Genomic DNA, 19868 nt, shown 5'->3' on the forward strand with positions numbered 1-19868 from the left:
TCCCTGACCTAACAGTTGGCGGTCTGCAGCCGACTAAAATACAGTCGTTCAATACCTTACTTGGGTTACAGGTCCTGACTTGTGAGCCTAAATAAATAGCCCTCCTATAGGCCTGGCAATGACACATTTTATCCGAAAAATACCACCAAAAGAATAATGTTAATAAATTGCATTTTCGAAGAATGATAAAGTAGTTACCTAATTGTATTTGTCTGTTTATAGCGATATAAATACATCGAGGCTATGCCATGTTTCCTCGGTGAAAGGCCCCTGAAGTACCAGATAATCGGCTTTCTATGTCTCTGTTCAGCCTATATTATGAGGGCAATACGCCTAGACAGTGTTCTGTTCAACTTGTAGGCCTACATTCTTTAGTAATTTAAGCTAGCAGACCAGGCAGCCTTTTGCATAGGCAAGGACCACATTTATTGTATGTATGCCTATTTTCTCTAATAGGTTAGCCTACATAGGCTACACAGAAACCCTCAATACATTCCTCAATATGCTTTCGGGAAGATCTGGAATGATTTAAAACTAGAAACCTACATTTTAATAGGGTAAGGGTTCAGATTACGTAACGAATGTAATACCCTGCGCCTAATAATTGCATAAGATCAAACTGTAATAACTTTGAATTCAACTTTGCATTGAAGAAGGAAAGACTGCTGTACCAAATAAGACACCTGTTGTGATGGGAGGGACACACTCTAATCCCCGCCCCCAATTCTCCTCCCTCCGCAAATCACAAGTTATCCTCTAAATCACGTGGTTAGCCGAGGAGCTCCATCCACTCTAGAGTTCAGTGTACCGGCCGGCGGTGCTGCTAAAGTCCGCACACAGCCAGTGGTGTTGATCCGGAGCCGACTGACCGGTGAGGGGTACCGCTAATACAGCTGGATTAAGCCGCGTCTCCCTTTCAGACAGACTCAACGTTACCCCAATAAGACTCTTCCTGTTGCAATGTTTCAGGATTCAACAGCAGGTTTGTACATTACAACGATCCAAACACGTATATAACATACATATATATATATATATATATATATATATATATATATATATATATATATATATATATATATAGGCCTATATATATTCGCTAAACAACTGGGGTTTGATTTGTTGGTGGTCAACGTACAGACAGTTGTTTAAAATAACTCTCATGCATACAAATATGTGTTGTTCGTTGAATCAGTGTGTTGCTACATCGTTTTCATATATTTTAAGGGTTGACCTGATTTCGTTTGTGTCTAGAAGGTCTGTGAGATTACGCACTGATTGTAATGTTTAATTATAAGTGATCAGGTATGATACAGTGCAGTGCACATCTATACGGGATCCCTGACTCCGATAAACGTATCTTGCCACTATACGGTTCTCATGTAGAGATGCTCTCTTGGCTCTGATTAACGTGGGCCACCTGCTTAGGTACAACACCGTTAATCGTAGGCCTAAAGCTTAGAAAGCTGACAAACGATATTTCCATATTGGACAAAAATAGCCATTTCCATTACTAAAACATTCGTGTTGGATCTAAGATAAATTTTTGTTCTCTCTTTACTTATGTTTTGGAAGGAATAGGTCTACACATCCTTACTCCGGTACACCATCGGGCCTGAGCCAGTTGGAGGTCTCGCAGGTCAAGCTTTGGGGTCAACCCAGACCGCCGGACATGCTGGCGGCCATGCTGCGGCAGAGCAGCGGAGGCGGTGGAGGAGGAGAAGGAATGGGTGGTGGGGGAGCAGCAAAGCTCTCCCTGTCCATACCCCGCTTCTCCAACACGCACTTCTTCCCAAACTCAACGAGCATTGGTACAACCACCGTGGCTGGGTCTGTGTCGAGTGCGGGCCCCTTCGGGTCTGGCCCACCGGGCAGAGGGTCCAAGACCCGGGCCCCGAGCACTGCTAACCATGGCTCTGAGGGCTCGGAAGTACCAGCCACTGCTAACCCCGACTATATCATGCAGCTGGTGAGCGACGTGCGCAAGTTTGCTGACGTTCTCTTGCATCTAAAGGAAGTGTTCTCCTCTGAAGGTAAGGGACAACAACAAATATAGTGTTGTGGATTTACCCTCCCCCCTCCCAGACCCTTTACCTGTTTTGTACAGTTCTGGCCTTGGCTGAACGGTCAGTCAACCAACCTTATCTGTCTGTTTGTGCTTGAGAGACTGAGCGAGTGTGAGAGTGAGAGCGAGAGAGCGGGAGTGAGAGCGAAAAAGCGGGAGTGAGAGAGAGAGAATGTGTAAAAAAGAAAAAAATGATTCGTGTTGATCTTTATGTATGAGGGACATGTGAGGATCTGACTAACACATCCATTGTAATGTGTAATAGACTAATTCAATAGTCATAGATCCCTTTGTCTAGATAGAGCAAAAGCAAAGATCGTGTGAGTTACACTTGCTATGTGTTACGCAGGTCGATATACCAGTGAACAAATGCATGTGTTCCTGTGTGAGATGGAAAGGTATTTGCTCGGTTTCGCCTCCTATTAGTGCTACAATACTCTGGATTCCAACACCCTTAGACCATGAAGCAATCCTGAGGAGGCTTTGTCCCTGGAGGTTAGAGAGGGCCATGTCTGCTTGACCCGGACTGGCTGTTCAACCAGGGTTTGAACAGGTCTGGCTGTTCAACCAGGGTTTGACCTGGACTGGCTGTTTCACCAGGGTTTGAACAGGTCTGGCTGTTCAACCAGGGTTTCACCTGGACTGGCTGTTTCACCAGGGTTTGAACAGGTCTGGCTGTTTCACCAGGGTTTGAACAGGTCTTGCTGTTTCACCAGGGTTCGAACAGGTCTGGCTGTTTCACCAGGGTTTGAACAGGTCTGGCTGTTTCATGCGTAAGGGACTTTTGAGTGTCTCTCTGTCTCCATCATCCATACAGATCAAGTGCTGTATGTCATCTCTAGGTCTCTTGTGGGATGGCATACTTTTTTATTCATGCACTCATTCATTCTGGCGGGTGGCATACTTCTGGTTCTGTTCAAAGGAGTTGATCAGAAGTGTTTCTTTGTGGTTGTACAATGATGGAATGCAAACATGACTCAAACGTGAAAGCTGCATGGATACTGTAATCTCAACCTCTGGTTAGGACTCTGATAAATACATTGTCATGCAATATCTAATTATAACTATTTCTTATAACTATACGTATTATAACTAATTATATCTCTGATCGTATTATGATAGTTTTGTTATGATGTGTTGCCTTTTGCAGTGCTTTGTATTCCTTGTCAGAGTCAAACATGTTCACGACATGGTTCAAGCTAACACTTTAAATAGCAAGGTGTTGGTAGTACAGCAGCCTAGAAGACACCACCCCGTGGATATTGTTCATCCCATTAGTCAAGGCAAAATATAACCAATATAACATACAGGATTGAAAACATGGTGGTCTGGCTTTCCCTCTCTACCCACTCCAATCTACTCCACGTGACTGCAGATTATTGAGGCTAACTACAGGAAAGCGCTCATTTGCAAAATTATTGTTATTTCCTTGCAGTAAACAGTGGAAGTGCACATCAGTTAATCGCCCCCATGATGAGGCTGATCATATTGAGCCAGTTAGGGCTCTGGTTCACTGCTTATCTTCATAGGGCAGCAGGCAGGAGGGTGATATACAAAATACAGATTAGAGACACACACACACACACACACACACACACACACACACACACACACACACACACACACACACACACACACACACACACACACACACACACACACACACACACACACACACACACTTATGACCATATTGTCTCTGTCCTGGGGGGTCGGGGGTGGGTTCCCGCCGGCGCGGTGTCTGCGGTCACCCGTGTGAGTCTGACACCCATAGTATGGGAGGCAACCTCAGACGCGCAGGCCGTTCGCTCTTGGCCACGATGCTATTTTCCCATGTTAAGAATAGCCACATCCACTGGGGGTTTGTTCCCAGGGGTTGGTGAACTGGAGGGGGGTCTTCTTGGCCATTCCCATTAACGGTTGTTTGTTTATTACTAAGACGTTTTTTTCCTTTTTCACATCAAACTTGCCATTGTTTCTCCGTAGCCGATGGCCCTCACTCTGGCCGGTCTCTGGTGGAGTAAACTCTGTGGCAGGAAGATTTCTCTGTTTGTTTGCCTGTAATAAGCAACTGTTGCCTCTGAACTGTTGTTGTGTGCGTTGGTCGACGAGTGACCGTGGGCTATAGGGACGTGAGTAGGCTGGTGAACATGGGCCAGTGGGGGTGCTGACTGAGGCACCGTGTCAGGCGTTGGACGGGGGCGTTGTGCAGACGCGGGGCCGGGGTCACGGAGGACGCATGGTGACCTGGAGGGCTCGGGGATCAGCTCCTTTGTTGTGGACGGTAAGACTCCGAGGCGGTGGAGGGGTTCTCTTGAAAAACATCTCCTGCTCGTGGTGGATTAGCATGACAAAAAAATCAATTATATCCTCAAATATGTCTCCTAGTATGTCTTAATTTGAGGGGGGGAGGGGGAACACAAAAACAAAAGCAAAACCTTTTGTCCCATGTTGTTTTGCGGCATACAGAGCTGTGTGTGTGTCTTTGTGTGTGTCTGTGTGCGTGTCTGTTTGTCTGTGTGTGTGTGTGTGTGTGTGTGTGTGTGTGTGTGTGTGTGTGTGTGTCTGTGTGTGTATGTGTGTGTATGTGTATGTGTATGTGTGTGTGTGTGTGTGTGTGTGTGTGTGTGTGTGTGTGTGTGTGTGTGTGTGTGTGTGTGTGTGTGTGTGTGTGTGTGTGTGTGTGACCGGTGGTAATATCCTGCTTCTATTCCGCCAAGCAGAAAATTATGGCTTTTGTGCGTCAGCCATTTAACAATGACAACAACACCGGCGCGGTTAGCTCAGGGAAGCAGAGCTGGCGATTTAAACAGTGAGACCGTCTGCAGCGAGATAGGACCGCAAGATGGGCGAGAATCTGTCTTCAACAATTCTGACGATAGAGTATAAGGCTGGCTCATGTTTCAAGCTAGAGTTGTGCTAATATTAATGTTGTTCCCTTGTGTGTGTGTGTGTGTGTGTGTGTGTGTGTGTGTGTGTGTATGTGTGTGTGTGTGTGTGTGTGTGTGTGTGTGTGTGTGTGTGTGTGTGTGTGTGTGTGTGTGTGTGTGTGTGTGTGTGTAGAATAAGGTGCTCGCTGTAAATCTGCACTGGGCTCATGGTAGTAGTTTACTTTTACTTCAAGTCCTAGTTTGTATCCAGTATAATGTAACTCATGGCACTAGGATTACGGGAAATAGACCAAGCGGGGGAGTTTTACATCTCTCTAATTCTTGCCGAGACACAAATGTGCCCAACGGAGCCCTCGTTTCTGTAATTAAAGGTTTTGCATTTCGATGACCGAACCAGAGTGCAGTTTTAATAAGGTTAAATATTGGCATGTGACACAGGATCTAGCCGTTTGCTAAGCAAATAGTTTTGATAGTCTTCATCATTCTGGTTGGTGAGGGGCTAGCTCCCCAAAGCAAGACTACTTTGATACCCCTCCTCAACCACTATCTCACTCTACCCCCTTTGCCTTACATACTCCGCATTCCTACGGAACAAACACCCATTTGTTTCTCTGGTGTCTTCCTTTGCGGCTGACTTTCTTTTAACACTAAGAATGCAGTGTGTAGGGACACCGAGCGATACACGGTACCATTGGCTGCTCAGTGTTATTAGGCTGTCTGCCAGGGGACCACAGTGCTATGTATCTTCTGATAATGCTGGCCTGTAGTGTGAGGTCGGTTGGTGGTGGGTGTGTTTGGGTAGGGTTGGTGGTGTTACTGGTGGTGGTTATTCCACGAGTTACAATCTTACTGTTTATTTATTTTTGTATTTGGTCATTTAAAAAAAAAGTAAATTCTAAGTATCATCCTCTAAGTATTTATTTAGTGTTTTTTTCATTCATGTAAGATGTCCAATATAAAGAAAGCAGTTTATGACGATTGTCCATTCAAACACAGTCCGGTTTTTACGACCCTGCTTTCCGCATCGCATTGTTAAACCAGAGGAGGTTTGCTCAACTGGTCACCATGGATAAGTTCACCATTAGTCACACTTTAACTGATACCCATGCTGCCACAATATGACTCATACACACCCCCCCCCCTCCCTTCCGTCGCGTCAGCTGCGTGGAGCGCAGGGACAACGTGCATTTATCTTTTTTAAGAGAGCAGTGACACCTTGGGAGTGTTGATGACCTCATGTGAGAGCTTCTTCCACTTCCACACTGCTGTGTGACTGTAAACGACGGGTGTGTGGATGATTAACTTGTCTGTATCACCGTACAGATGTTGTGTAATGTATAATGCTGCACTGTGAATGGACTTGTGGGAATGGGGGCCATTCCTAAGCAGTTGGCTAGGAGTTGTTTTCACTTACTTTTGTTTTTATTTCCCAATTCTTGATAACTCTAAATTAATTAAACAATGTTTTCCTTTAACTAGATATTTATAAGTACTTCAAACTCATTATGAAGTAAGATTCGAGGACATATATGGTTTTCAAGTGCTGGGAGGGGCACTTCTCCATAATACCAAAGCTTTGTGGGAAAGTGAAAGCCGTGGGAAACCTAGCGAAACCTAAACGCTGTATTTGTGATTTGTGGTCTAAATCACCCCTTGTGAATTGGCAGCCTAAAATTAGCTCCACTTATTCCTTTTCAGTGCCCATTTCAAGGCTTTCTCAATGACTGAGACCGCACTCTGTTTAGATGGCCTGTCCCTCTGGGTCTGCTATCAAACATAAAGCATTAAGAACCTTCCTTCCTCCAAAAAAAGCTCCTTTTATGGTCGCCGCCACCAGTGTAGCCATTGTCAATGTGCCTGGCTGCAGAACAACCAGGCATTATAACTTCAAACATGTATTTACAAGATCAAATCTAGCTTGGATCTCCCATGTCCTGACCTGGTCTCTAACTTGTGGATTTCTTAAGGCCCCCTGGTAATGTTATGGTGCAAAGCTGCATGCCTGGGGTCACTGGACTTATGGCTGGGGGCATATATTTTTCTCATATATAACGAGGAAAAAACGTTAAAAATATATATCGCTATGGAGCAAGTCTGACTGTGAGGATACAGCCTTTTGGTAACCTCTCTGCACAGGATGCAGGTGGTCGGTTTCTGACCACAATATGCAGATTTGTTAAGTTTAGCAAATGGAGCCCTGCAGGGATGTAGTGGTAAAGAACAGCTGAGTAAACTATACATGCTATGATCAAGTTCAAATGAATAATATTAGTTTATTTATTTGTAGACTGTAGTATAAACAACCAGTAGTACAAAATGAAATTACACACTGCCTCTAGATGGAATCTGAACATTCCACAAGTATGGGGAGCATGACTCAAAGTAATGACTAACGCTGAAAAGCTCAAAGGCTATGAATCACATAGCTCAGATAGGTTAACGTTTGTGACAGTTGAAGAAAATTGACATTTTGATGTAATATGTCTAAATATGTCAAACTCGTATTAAAAACCAGCAGCAGCAGCCGTGTAAAATTTGTAAAGAGTGGGTAGCCTCTTCTCTCAATCTTTTCTCTGTTCCTCCTTTCTCTCCTCTCTCTCTCTCCTCTCTCTGTCTCTCCTCTCTCTGTTCCTCCTCTCTCTGTCTCTCCTCTCTCCCTCTATCTCTCTCTCTCTGTCTCTCAACTCTGTCTCTTTCTCTCTCTCTCTCTCTCTCTCTCTCTCTCTCTCTCTCTCTCTCTCTCTCTCTCTCTCTCTCTCTCTCTCTCTCTCTCTCTCTCTCTCTCTCTCTACCTCCTCTCCCTGTGTTCTCGGGATTCCTGCATCACTGCCTGCCTCACCGCTGCAATTATAAAGTGGAGAAAATAATGCTTCAGCACACCCTATGTTGTCAGGTATAACCACATTAGCATGTTTTTTTGCAGTCACTTTGTGGTTGAGATCGCTTGTTGGTCCCACACACCGCGTCACACATACCGTAACACCCATTACGCAGCTCGGTTTGAATATACTGCAGCCTGTGCAGGTAAAACAACAACTTGTACTCTTGTACTCATTTCTTTTTTTAGAGGTGTCTGCAGTCTCTGAGAGATACGTAAATGCTATTTCAGAAGTTTCCCCACACATCGCGCAGGCAGATTAGAACCAATAACCATAGAGGCTCTTTGATGGTCAAGACTGAATACAAAACTTCTCCTGCAAAATGAGCTTAAGTAGAGCTCGCCGGACCTGGAACCCCCGTCCCACGCACTGGACTTGTCTAGGTTTAGCCAAGATTGCATGTACCACCATGTGATCGTTATATGCATTTATTAAGTCTTTAACTGCCGAAATCAGTGATTTCTGTATCATGGATAAATTATAAATTGTTTTAAATCAGATCCACAACCTCCTCAATGTCCGTCGTCCTCTCGTTTTGCTGAGTGACAAGGTGTCCCTGAGCAAGGCACATCACCCGAACTGCTCCCGACGAGCTGGCTGTCATCTTACAAAGTTGACTCCATCGTCGGTGTGTGAATGTGTGAATGGATGGTTGTAAGTCGCTTTGGATAAAATGCTTAGAATAGATTCAAACAGTCCCACCCTGGGAGCTGCTCATAGCCTGTTAAACCCCACAGGAGCTGGTGGCGGAGAGATGGGAATACAGGGTTCCATCTGCAGTCCAAAGACCTGCCAGTTATGTTGGGGCGAAGGGGGGTGCCTCAATTGAAGTGGAGCTCAACAGACTTGATTGTAAAAGCGAAGCAAGGGCCGAATACTATCCGTCTGCCCGCTGGATAGATAAGGGGCCTTCTTGTGTCTGTCGGGGGTTGCATTGTGGGAAGGGTCGAGGGGTGGAGATAATGGGGAAGGAGAGGTTTTTTCAAGGACCAGGGGAGGGTGGTGGGGGTGGTTGGGTTGTGTTAAAGAGAGGCAGTGTGAAGCATGGGCCTCATTGCATTAACCTTGGGTAGAAATATCCGCACAATAAAATGTCATTGTCAATTCACCAATTATGAAGGTAGAAAAAGGATGAATAATAGAATGCTACATTGCTTCAAAAGTGAACAGATTTATGGTTGCAATTAACAGTTTTACGATAAAGACAATAATAATATTATAATGTGAATGTTGATTATTTGGTAGAACAAGTTTTTGTTTTTGTTTCGTCTTCCCGTTGTTTTCCCTGTCCCTAAAGCCTTCAAAGCTCTACATTTCATAACTCCCGATGAAGGGATTCGGCTTCCTGTTTTGCTCGGTTGGCCCTTCTCTATTAAGATCTTCTATGGCAAGACCGACACGTGCAAATTAACCCCCTCTCCGATCACATGCAAAGGGACCGTAAGTGCTTCAAACCAATGTGCTGGCAGTCCTGTGCTCCAAGCTGGTCTTTGTGCGTTGACGACATTAAGCTGAGGAACAAAACAGGGCTTTAAATCCCCTCATGGCTTGGTTGTTTTTGAGAGGGACTCCTGTCTTTTTATGTTACATCTATTTCGAAACAATAATACGATTTAAATATATATATCTTATTTAATTCGCCGATGGTTTGAATTGAACAAATAAGACCCAGTTACATTTTTCCCCATCAAATCACAAATCCTGCTCGTTAAAATAAAATTTTGAATGTACATGATAACCAATTACTGCTGTCTGGTGAAACAACAGAGATGATCTCTTCCCTTATGAAGCAAATGTTGTTTCTGAAGGCCTCTGCTGGAGTCAGCTGCGAGAGACTAAAAGTGCACAAATTCTATTCACCCAGGATTAGGATGGAGGGAAGCTCAACAAGCCCCTCTTGTGCTTCACTGCAGAGGACTCCCTCCTCCTCTGACAGGTGTGCAGCAGGGGGATCTGTGGGGGAGGGGGGCTCTCCCAGAGCAGCATAGATGGGGTTTATTAATAGTTTATTTTGCAAAGGCTGAACAGCACGGCAAGCCACCTCTGACTGCCAGGACCAACGCCTCCTCACCATTTAACTCTGGCCGCTAACATTGGGGGACTGTTTTTCCCTTCTCTTTTCCAGAGAGCATAGTTGGGATGCCAGCTTTCATCAACAATAGTAGGGGGTGGAGAGTGGTAGGGGAGGGGCAGCGGGGGAGGGGGATATCAAGAGGAATGGGGGACAAATAGGTCTGTTATTTATTACTGATGGACAGCTCCAAGGACTAATCAAAGGGGGAAAGACCCTACTCCACGCTATGAACCTCACCCATATGCTAGAAGTGTGGAGATACATGATTGAGGGTAACAAGGCCGTTGGGTAGAAGATTGAGTCTGTGTTTTATGTGTGTGTGCGCTCATAGACGGATGGAATTGTGAGTTTGGGTTGTGGTGTGCTTTTAAGTCTAACATAGTTACAGTCTCAATCTGCGTAAATTAAATATTGGCCCACCGAGATAGCTTTGCAATTTCTTTCTCTGAAATTCATTATTTTTATCAAACAATCTCTTTGACTTGGAAACCTTTCTATAAGCTTTCATTGGTATTCTTGTGATCAAACTGCTAACAGGCTTTGGCCAAGGTCTAGTGGAGTCCACCGCCTAAGCCCCCCTACCTACGGCAGGTTGTGTGTGTGTGTGTGTGTGTGTGTGTGTGTGTGTGTGTGTGTGTGTGTGTGTGTGTGTGTGTGTGTGTGTGTGTGTGTGTGTGTGTGTGTGTGTGTGTGTGTGTGTGTGTCTATAGCCTGGGGCTCCTTCTTTAAACGTTGGCTCTTTGTGTGTGCAGTCATGGGAAAGAGTTCTTCAAAGGTGGGAGCAGCAGGGAATGCCCTGGCATGAGCACCGGCCCAGCGGAGGCAAGAGGTCCTTATTTGACCAGCTGCGTGTAATCTAGTAATCCTTGGAGTCCACACCGGTGGTCCACTCAGGCCGCTGCTTGTGGATGTGGCTTGCTGGCCTCAGGAGGTGTTTAAGGCTGGGGTCGGACCAGAGACGTATAGGCCACCCGTTGGAAGTGTCTTTCCCAGAGTGAGGGCCATGGGTTAGAAGGTTAAGTGGAACCATTAGGCTTGACCTTTCCTATTACTGGACAAACAGATTAGCCTTTTCTTTTGGTCATTGCAATGTTTCTTTTGTTATCTTTGTAGGCAATAGTGATCTTCGATCATACTCTGTAAGAGGTTGGATGCTTTTGACTTCATCTATTGGAGCAAAACAATAGTGAATGACTGATAGACTGATTATGGGACCCACATTTTGGCTCTTGTTGCCTGATGAGGAAATGCAAGTCTCAAAGCAGCGCCTCCCCACTGAGCTTCACTACTGTCTACTCATGAATGCACCTTTTCTTTTGAAACGAGTGCCACCCCGAACCCTTGGTGGGTTATTCACTGGCCGAAGAACTGGAATGTCCAGCTGGGCCCCGACTTAATAGCAGATCCTTGAAGGTTTTTGATTGACATTAGTCGTGGCTAAGCCTGTCCAACTCACAGTTTTTTTGTAAATGTTTTGACCTAAACTCTACGGTCCTTGTTGTGACATTTGGAGCGATTCCACGCCCAGAAAATAAGCTCACCTCTGGTCCCGCAAAAGTTTTGAAGCATAAATAATCTATAGCTGCAATCATTTGCAATGCGTGACTGAGCATAGCGAGCGGTCACTGCCAAAGGAATGTTGCCCAGTCATATTGTGGCGGGCCAGGCTGGAGGTTCACACTGCCTTGGATAGACTGGTGCTCAGGCCAGGCCAGAGACCATGCATCTCGCTGGGGCTACATGTTGCAAAGTGAGCCTCCCAGAACTGGAAGTGAGTGTTGATGTGGTATTACCATTGTCATTCTAGTAGTTTCAATCTTTTTCCCAAGGGTTTAAATGTTTGGTAACGGATGGTCATGATGACTGCACAACAAAAAACAACAACATCTGGGCCAGACGGGAGCACAACAAATTGTTTGTGTATTGAGGTGTCATCTCGATGGTGAATGATCCAACAATGTTTTCATTATGAAACCCCCCCCCACCCCAACCCCGCTGCAAACCCCATCCACTGGTCCCCTCACATGGGCCTGGAATGCTGGGTTTCCATGACGCCGATCAAGTTAAAACCTGGCAATGTGGCGCTGGCAGGCCTCGCCTCCAAATCCACGCCCCGGCCTCCCTCTCCTCCTCAGCAGGCCTGGGCGGTGGACAGACCCCTCTCTCTTTATATAAGCTCGGAGCGGCTGCCAATACATCAGGATATATGATGTGTTTAGCAAAGGTTCAATGTTGAGGCAGGATTTTCATTTTGACGCACAAAATACCACCAATGTACAAATATAGATGTTTTTAAGCCCCAAAAAATTTGTTTTGGTGGGCATGTATCTTTAAGTTGTGAAAAGTGATTATTTTCCCCACTTCTTTTATTATAATTGTTTACATTATTATAACTCAACAATTTGCAGACAAAACTATTTATGGCATGCAAATAGAAATTGGAATTCTGCGCAGCTATGAGGACCACAGGTCTCTTGTGTCTGGCAATATAGAGACACACACACACACACACACACACACACACACACACACACACACACACACACACACACACACACACACACACACACACACACACACACACACAGCTTGTCTGCACCGTGTGAAATGCTGAAAGCTGGCACAGTGATTTATTGTTCCATAAAATGCTTTATGAGGCAGAGCTACGAGGCTGCCGCTTCTTCTATTTGCTTGTGGCCCCGCAGAGACAATAGCTGTGTTTCCGCACTCAAACGACCTACCCCCCTACTAAAGATATCCCAACTGGTCCTCCCAGCAGGAGACTGAACGGTCGGATCGGGGCTGCTCTTGTGTGCGGCCGGGGGGCATATTAAAGGCTCTCACATTGGTGTATATATTTTACTTGTAACCTGCAAAATAAAATGACAACCTAAGTGGGAAAAAAGAAAAGCATACCGAACAGCATTGGTTATATCATCCTCTGCTTATCACTGTTGGTCCTGCTATTGAGGTGGACACCACAATGCCTGGCTAATTAATGCCTGGCTAATTAATGCCTGGCAAATTAGCCCATGTGTTGAGCATTTCCCCATAGGCCACGACACAGAGAATATAGACTGAAGGTGTTTGTGTTTCATTAAGGAAGAGCTGCTCTGTACTGGTGCCCTCTTCATACACTTGGTGCATGGATTCACTTACTTTCTTTTCAGCATGAGCTGGCTTTGGGGGAACTGGGGCGGGGAACGTCTCGCTGCTTTTTCAATCCGGAGATAATGTCGTTAGATGGGGAACTAAGATGACCCTGACCAATTAAGAGCTTAGGTTTTAAGAAGCCTTCTTCTAATTGTGTGTGTGTGTGTGTGTGTGTGTGTGTGTGTGTGTGTGTGTGTGTGTGTGTGTGTGTGTGTGTGTGTGTGTGTGTGTGTGTTTGTGTTTGTGGTTTCCGGGGGACCTCTGATAGAAGGGTGCTTTTGGCTTCATCGGTGGAGCAAGTTGTAAAAATAGAATTAAAAGAGTGGTTGAATAATTTTTGTGTGAGATATTTATATTTGTATATATTCGTATATTCTGTACACTTGGAAGTGAAGTAAGCAAGCATTTGTTTTTATGTTCTTGGATCATGGTACTACCTTTGTAAATTGGGATTCGAACACATCACATGGTGTAAGGGAGATATTTTATTCAAAACCTTATTAGATATTGTACAATTGCATTTTTTACAAGGCTTCTCTGATCCGAAGTAGGGCTGGGCGATTTTTTCGGTTTAATCGATTAATTTGCATTTTTTCTTTCCTACGGTTTGTGAAATGGCTGAACCGAAAAATCGCGATTTAAAAACAGTTCTAGACTCTTCCGATTTGTTTTGCTGAATAGACTCCGTAGTAGCCTCCTCTCTCACTTTCCAGAACGCGCGCAAAACTCAGCCTACTGCAATCACATTCACCTCGCCCCCGACAGACTTGGGGGAGAGCCGGGTCGATTGAAACACTTTTCAGTTAAACGTCTTTTGCAAAGATGACGTTATGTATACAAATAATTTGTGATCAACAACTCACATGTGTGTTCTCTTAGTTACAAGCAGTGGTGTAGTCTACGTGATACGCAGGTATACGCCGTATACCCACTAGGAACGCACCAGGATTTGCGTATACCCACTTAAAAATGTGCACGGATACGTATCAATCGTCTTGTGACAGATCTTTCACTTCTGTGTTTATTTTTCGGAAATATCGGTTTGGTATAACTGCAATAAAATACTTTAAGCAGGGGAAGTTATCTCCTACATTCACCATTCATAAAATTCCCGCTGCGCGCTCGCGCTCTGCCCTGTCTCTGTTACGAAGCGCGAAGCTGCCCCTGCATCTCTGCACGTTAGTTAGCGGGCCGAGCCCCTCCTTCTCGCGTGTGTGTGCGTGCGTGCGTGCGTGCGTGCGTGCGTGCGTGCGTGCGTGCGTGCGTGCGTGCGTGCGTGTGTGTGTGTCCAGTCCTCCCATATTAATGTGTAAACCACATAATAAGTAGTCAACAGAAGACAATGTTTTAATCCCACTTTATATCTCCTTGTTACTTTTAGATGAGGACCCCTGGCCAGCCTTTCAGACTGGGTGTCAGGCTAGGGAATTTAAAAACAGGCATCCTTGGTTAGAGTGGAGGGAAAAAAAGTTATAGGTAAATGTCAGCCAACATACAGTTGGTATACACAATTTAAATTCATAATGTTAATCACTATGCAAATGAGAGTATAGCTAATTCATGGTCATTTTTAAGGGGCAGTAATTTCACACTTTTACACAATTAAATTACTGTATGGTATGTTAGATAACAACAGTAAGAGCTCAAATTGGAGCAATTGAAAGAGTGAAACATTAGTCTCCTGTCATCTCCTTCTCATGCACTGGTTAGCCATGGATGTAAACAGTTCATTCAATTATTCTGAGTAGATGTTGTCCTTGTTTAGCATGTGCTATTGCTACTATAGATATACAAAGGACAACTTGTCATTTTTGTGTTCTATTTGTTCATACTGTTATTAAAACTGATAAACCTACTCAGCTTTCCATGATTGTTGATAATCGTGATACTCTTAAATCAGCGGGTTGTAGACCCCTGCGTTGGTGAGTGTGGTGCGACACCCCATAAGCGCCACACACGTACATGGGTTTCAATAGAATTTGTTTAGAGAAAAACAGAAAAAATAAATCGAGGTTTAAATCGAAAATCGTCCATTAGTTAGAAAAAATCGAGATTTTATTTTTAGGCCAAATCGCCCAGCCCTAATCCGAAGCCATAGAAAGTTCCAAAAAATGCCCATAACGGCGGGACACTGTGTCCTGTGAACCCAGGGAGAATGCACACACTTTCTTCCACTGACTGAGCGACTGCCAGATGTCTTATAACTGGAAGCATATAATACAAATAACATGTTCACTGCAGACACACACACAGGGCTGTACGCCCGGGGACACTGTTACCGCTGGGACAAGGGGCCCCAGCCAGGCCAGACACGTGACGAAGATGGATGAAGCTGATGCTAACACAAAAACACTAACACACACTAGGGCTGGGCGATTAATTAAATTTCGATCTCGATTTCGATTTTATCGTCAAACGATCACAAAACTAATATAATCGGGTTTTCGATTTTTTTAATTAATTTTTTTTAATGTTTTATAGAAAGTGCAGAAGGACAGCTGGATACATATCTGTACATTATTTTAGAATTGAACTTTTGGTTTTTGACCATTTTGTGTGTTTTTTCAAAGTTCTCAGTTACAAAGTGTTTTTGGCAGAGACATGCTAAATAAATACGTGATGTTTTCAAACTCAAAAATAATCGTTTGAATAATCGTGATTTCAATATTGACCAAAATAATCGTGATTATGATTTTTTCCTTAATCGAGCAGCCCTAACACACACACACACACACACACACACACACACACACACACACACACACACACACACACACACACACACACACACACACACACACACACACATTGGTGAGGGGGCCTTTGGCAGGCTAGGCAAAAGGCAGAGGGCCATGCTGTTATGTTGTTACTTTAGCGATGCCAATGTTTATTGATTACTCTATGTTGCGTTAGTACACGTGATAATATCCATAACACTATAGCTGTCGCAAATGAAAATGGTTGCCAGCATTGGAGCTCAAGCTACATATTGAATAATAACAGTTAAGTTCCACAACAATAGTCAAAGTTTGAACTTCTCACCAAAGGCTTCGAAGAGTTGGACTTGGCCAATATGAGAATAAAAAAGAAGTGTTCTGGGCTACGAGTACCAGGAAGGGGACGGTGGGCTATTTGTTTATTAAATTTGTTAACTTAAAGGATCCTCATCAGCTGATGCCAATCAGCTAATCTCCCTGTGGGTCCACAGCTGACAGACTCTATATACGTAACACACTGCTATATTTATATTTAGGACTTTTAGCAGACGCTTTTGTCCAAAGCGACTTACGTCAACAAACACGTGTCACTGTCCCCCGGTCCTGACATCAGAGTGCCGTTCCCAAAGCACTCTGACGTCATTTAGAGGCACTTGAGCAACAGAAGAATGATGGTGGCGTTGGTAGCATCGTAGAACGTTCACAAACCGATGGCAGTGACTGTTTTCTCCAAGTGACAGCCTTATAGAGATTTGATTACTCTGTTGACAGCTGTCTCAGCTGGAGGTCTTGTGTCCTTCAAAATGTGATCTTAGATACACACATTTCCACATTTGACAGATAAAATTTTCAACTGCATCCGTGAACTGCATGAGTATTACTAACCGATAGGATTATTCGATATAAGTACTTGTAATTAAAGTGTACCTGTTTAGTGTAACTGTTTTCTCTCTGAATGTATTTTTTGACTGTGTACTGTGTTGTTGTATACCTAAAATTGTATTAAAAAAAATTCTGTTTAATGGACTATCCCTTCCCCTTGCACACAAAGCTGAATTGACGCTGAATCTTTTATTTCACCAGAAAACCTTAAAAAAATAATTTAAATACAAATTGCGATGATATGGTTATCGGCATAGCCCTTGATATTACCACATTTAAAAAATAGATATACGTTACAGATTTGTTTTTTTGTTCACTTTTTCTTTAAACATATCAGAGCTTTTGTTTTATTTTTAAATTCACAAATCTATAAGTGTAACATTGCATCACCTCATGTGTGGAGCCATTTGCGGGTTTGTTTTTGTGGTTGCAGTGTAATGGATCAGTTGTTGGGGGGTCACCTGGTCACCTGGCTGGGTTTCCTGGCAGTGACAAAGCTGGCCCATTGTCACCACGGCCGCAACGCTGGCCGCGACCACTGGTCCTTTTGGTCCTCTTTTTGAAAAAAGGAGGCAGGAACAAATAAAAGTCAAAACAGGAGACTGCTAAAGTCTCCATGATCCCCTTTCCATGCAAGGTGTAATCCAGGGATAGCCGTCAGCACAAATGTGCCTTTGAAATGTGTGTGTTTGTGTGTGTGTGTGTGTGTGTGTGTGTGTGTGTGTGTGTGTGTGTGTGTGTGTGTGTGTGTGTGTGTGTGTGTGTGTGTGTGTGTGTGTGTGTGTGTGTGTGTGTGTGTGTGTGTAATGACATGTTTGTGAGAGCTTTGGTGCTGTAACTCTCAAGGTCATCACCACCTAAAATGCAGCTTCAATTAAAATGATATCAAACCAGGATAAAAAAAATAAGCAATTTACTCCACGCACTTCTACAGAAGTATGTAGACCAGTTCAAATTTAAACTTTAGATTTGTCCACAACCGCATTCTTAGATCAATGGTCAGGATTTCTTTCCTCATTAATCCAGGTGTTGCGATTGGATTTCCATGCCTTATATTCCATGTATTTCTTTGTACTATTGACGTGCAAGAGGAACTGTTGATCTCCCTGTGACTCGTCTCTAGCAGCCCAACCTTCCACTACAAGGCGTTCACTGTACAGTGACGGCTTGTAGTGGAGAAAGGTGACGGCCTGCTACACACATGCATTACAGCTTAAAGCATGTGGAACCAACCATCCATGATACTGCCTGCCAATAAAACGTGTCAGGACACTGCTGTCGGCGTGTCGCTCACTCACACCGCCATCCTCAACCTCCCATTCATTCACCCGCCATGACCTCACTCTTTAAACATGTCAACAAGCTAATCAGGCTGAGGGCCACCAGATATCTGCAGTGCATTACTGCAGGGTAAAGTCCAACAGTGCTTATAGTGAAACTGCGAACACACGCATACCTGAGGTGCTCCGTATACTCGTTGGATATAGCTGACTAGCTAACCACTAATTGTAGGAAGACTACCCCAGGTCATTTTTGGTTCAGTATTTATTTGGCAGTTTAGACCCTATTTGAGGGCTTTGAGTAAGTATGTTGAAGGCTTCGTCCTCTGCTGATCTAAAGGCCCGACTTGGGGACTACAGCACTGTTGGTTGGCCCAAGTATGATGTGGTCAAACATGGCGCCATGGAAACCCCTTATTTAAAGCCCTTTTTAAGGCATTCATTGAATGTCTTTGCCTCCGTAATGCGAGGGCTTATTGTGATGGGAGGATATGTGATATGATCGCTTGGTATTAGGAGTACCAACCACTACTGTTAAAGCCCCAACATACCCCAACCTAAGCCCCAACAGTGTTATTGTTGGTTTGCCTCATTGCAATCACAGAAATGTGTTTTTCTTAGAATGTTTTAACTGAATGGCACACTTTCTTTAGGCTCATGGATTTATTTATTTGTTAATTAGGATTTGGGCTAGGAGTTAGTAATACAACTTTTAATGTAGTCCTGCTTTTATCTGAGGAGACCAGGGAGGGAGGCTGACAACAGGATTGTAGTATCGTTGTGGTCTAATATCAGACACCAAGGGGACCGGTTGGGATATCTGTTATTGAGCCCATCCCTCTGGGAATCATGTCTCATCACAGTGTGGTAGTGTGGTCCGCTCTGTAACACCACGTGCCCTCCCTCCAGAGCACCAGGACTGCCTCCACCAGGCGGTCCATGAGCGCCTGGGCCAGCTGCTCTGCGTCCTGAAGACCGTCATCGGCAAACACCAGAGCCTCAACTCCGTGGACATCCTCAGCGCGGCTGGCATCGTCATCTCCAGGGTCAAAGGTGAGCAGCCCCACTCTCTCAGACACTCACCTCCAGACGTCCAGACAGACTGACTGACTGATGCCAGGCAACTTGGAGCCATTTCTGTCCGTCTGTATTTCATTGAACTTAAGATCTACCATGCATGCCAATTCTTAACTTTGATAATAATGTTTCTCTCTGGGTATTGTTGTTTCTATCTAAATAATGAGGACCCTTTAAGTCTCTTTCACGCCATTGAATAATCCACAGCCCAAGATGTTGGCTATTCATGAGTACTGCCCGTGGATCTTCAATGTTATTGAAATTTGCTGGAGAGCTAAGCCAACCATTCTTATCTATTGGGGTGTAATACAGCAAGTGACCACCAGGGGGCTACTTCTTGACCACCATGCCATGGCTTTGTCCTGTATCTCCCATCCCGTCAACCAAAAAAGAATGAAGCAGAATTATACCCCATCATATCTGGCCCCAGACCGACAGATATACCATAGCTAGTTGAATGTGTAACTTTTTTTCTGTATTATGATATGGACTAAACCATGAGAAAAGGGCTTTACGTTTGAAAGTCAACCATTGTAGTAAAACAGCGTGGTTGAATAGCAATGCGCAAATGATAAATATTGGGGATTTCTTATACCTTTCAAATCTAACGTATATTGCTTTATTGTTACATAGGAAATGAAATAGAATCAGCTACAGAAGAGATTGTTTTCTTCGATGGCAACATACTGAAAAATGCATCAAACCTGTGATATTAATTTCTAATGATTTTCTTAAGCAAAAGGCTTAAGCCCTCCCCAGTCAAGACACCAACATTGACATTAGCTTTCATCCTCTGAATTGGAGACGTAAGATTGAACAGCTCATCTTAAGGTTCATTGTTGAGCTCATG

General features: G+C 44.2%; 1 protein-coding gene across 3 annotated transcripts in view; it reads left to right on the top strand.

Annotated features, from left to right (window-relative positions):
- The first annotated feature begins 781 nt into the window (after positions 1-781).
- The window catches only part of arhgap29a (Rho GTPase activating protein 29a), a 41315-nt gene continuing 22228 nt past the window's right edge, over positions 782-19868 (top strand). For 2 of the 3 annotated variants that reach the window (XM_056584281.1, XM_056584282.1), the window contains exons 1-3: positions 782-982; positions 1576-2033; positions 18851-18994. In XM_056584281.1, the coding sequence (XP_056440256.1) occupies positions 1673-2033; positions 18851-18994 (505 nt within the window). In that variant the 5' untranslated portion in view covers positions 782-982; positions 1576-1672. Of the gene's footprint in view, positions 983-1575; positions 2034-4252; positions 4350-18850; positions 18995-19868 lie in introns of those variants that run through there. The other variant, XM_056584284.1, reaches the window with a different exon arrangement.

Source organism: Gadus chalcogrammus, chromosome 23, assembly GCF_026213295.1.
Source record: "Gadus chalcogrammus isolate NIFS_2021 chromosome 23, NIFS_Gcha_1.0, whole genome shotgun sequence".
NCBI lineage: Eukaryota > Metazoa > Chordata > Actinopteri > Gadiformes > Gadidae > Gadus > Gadus chalcogrammus.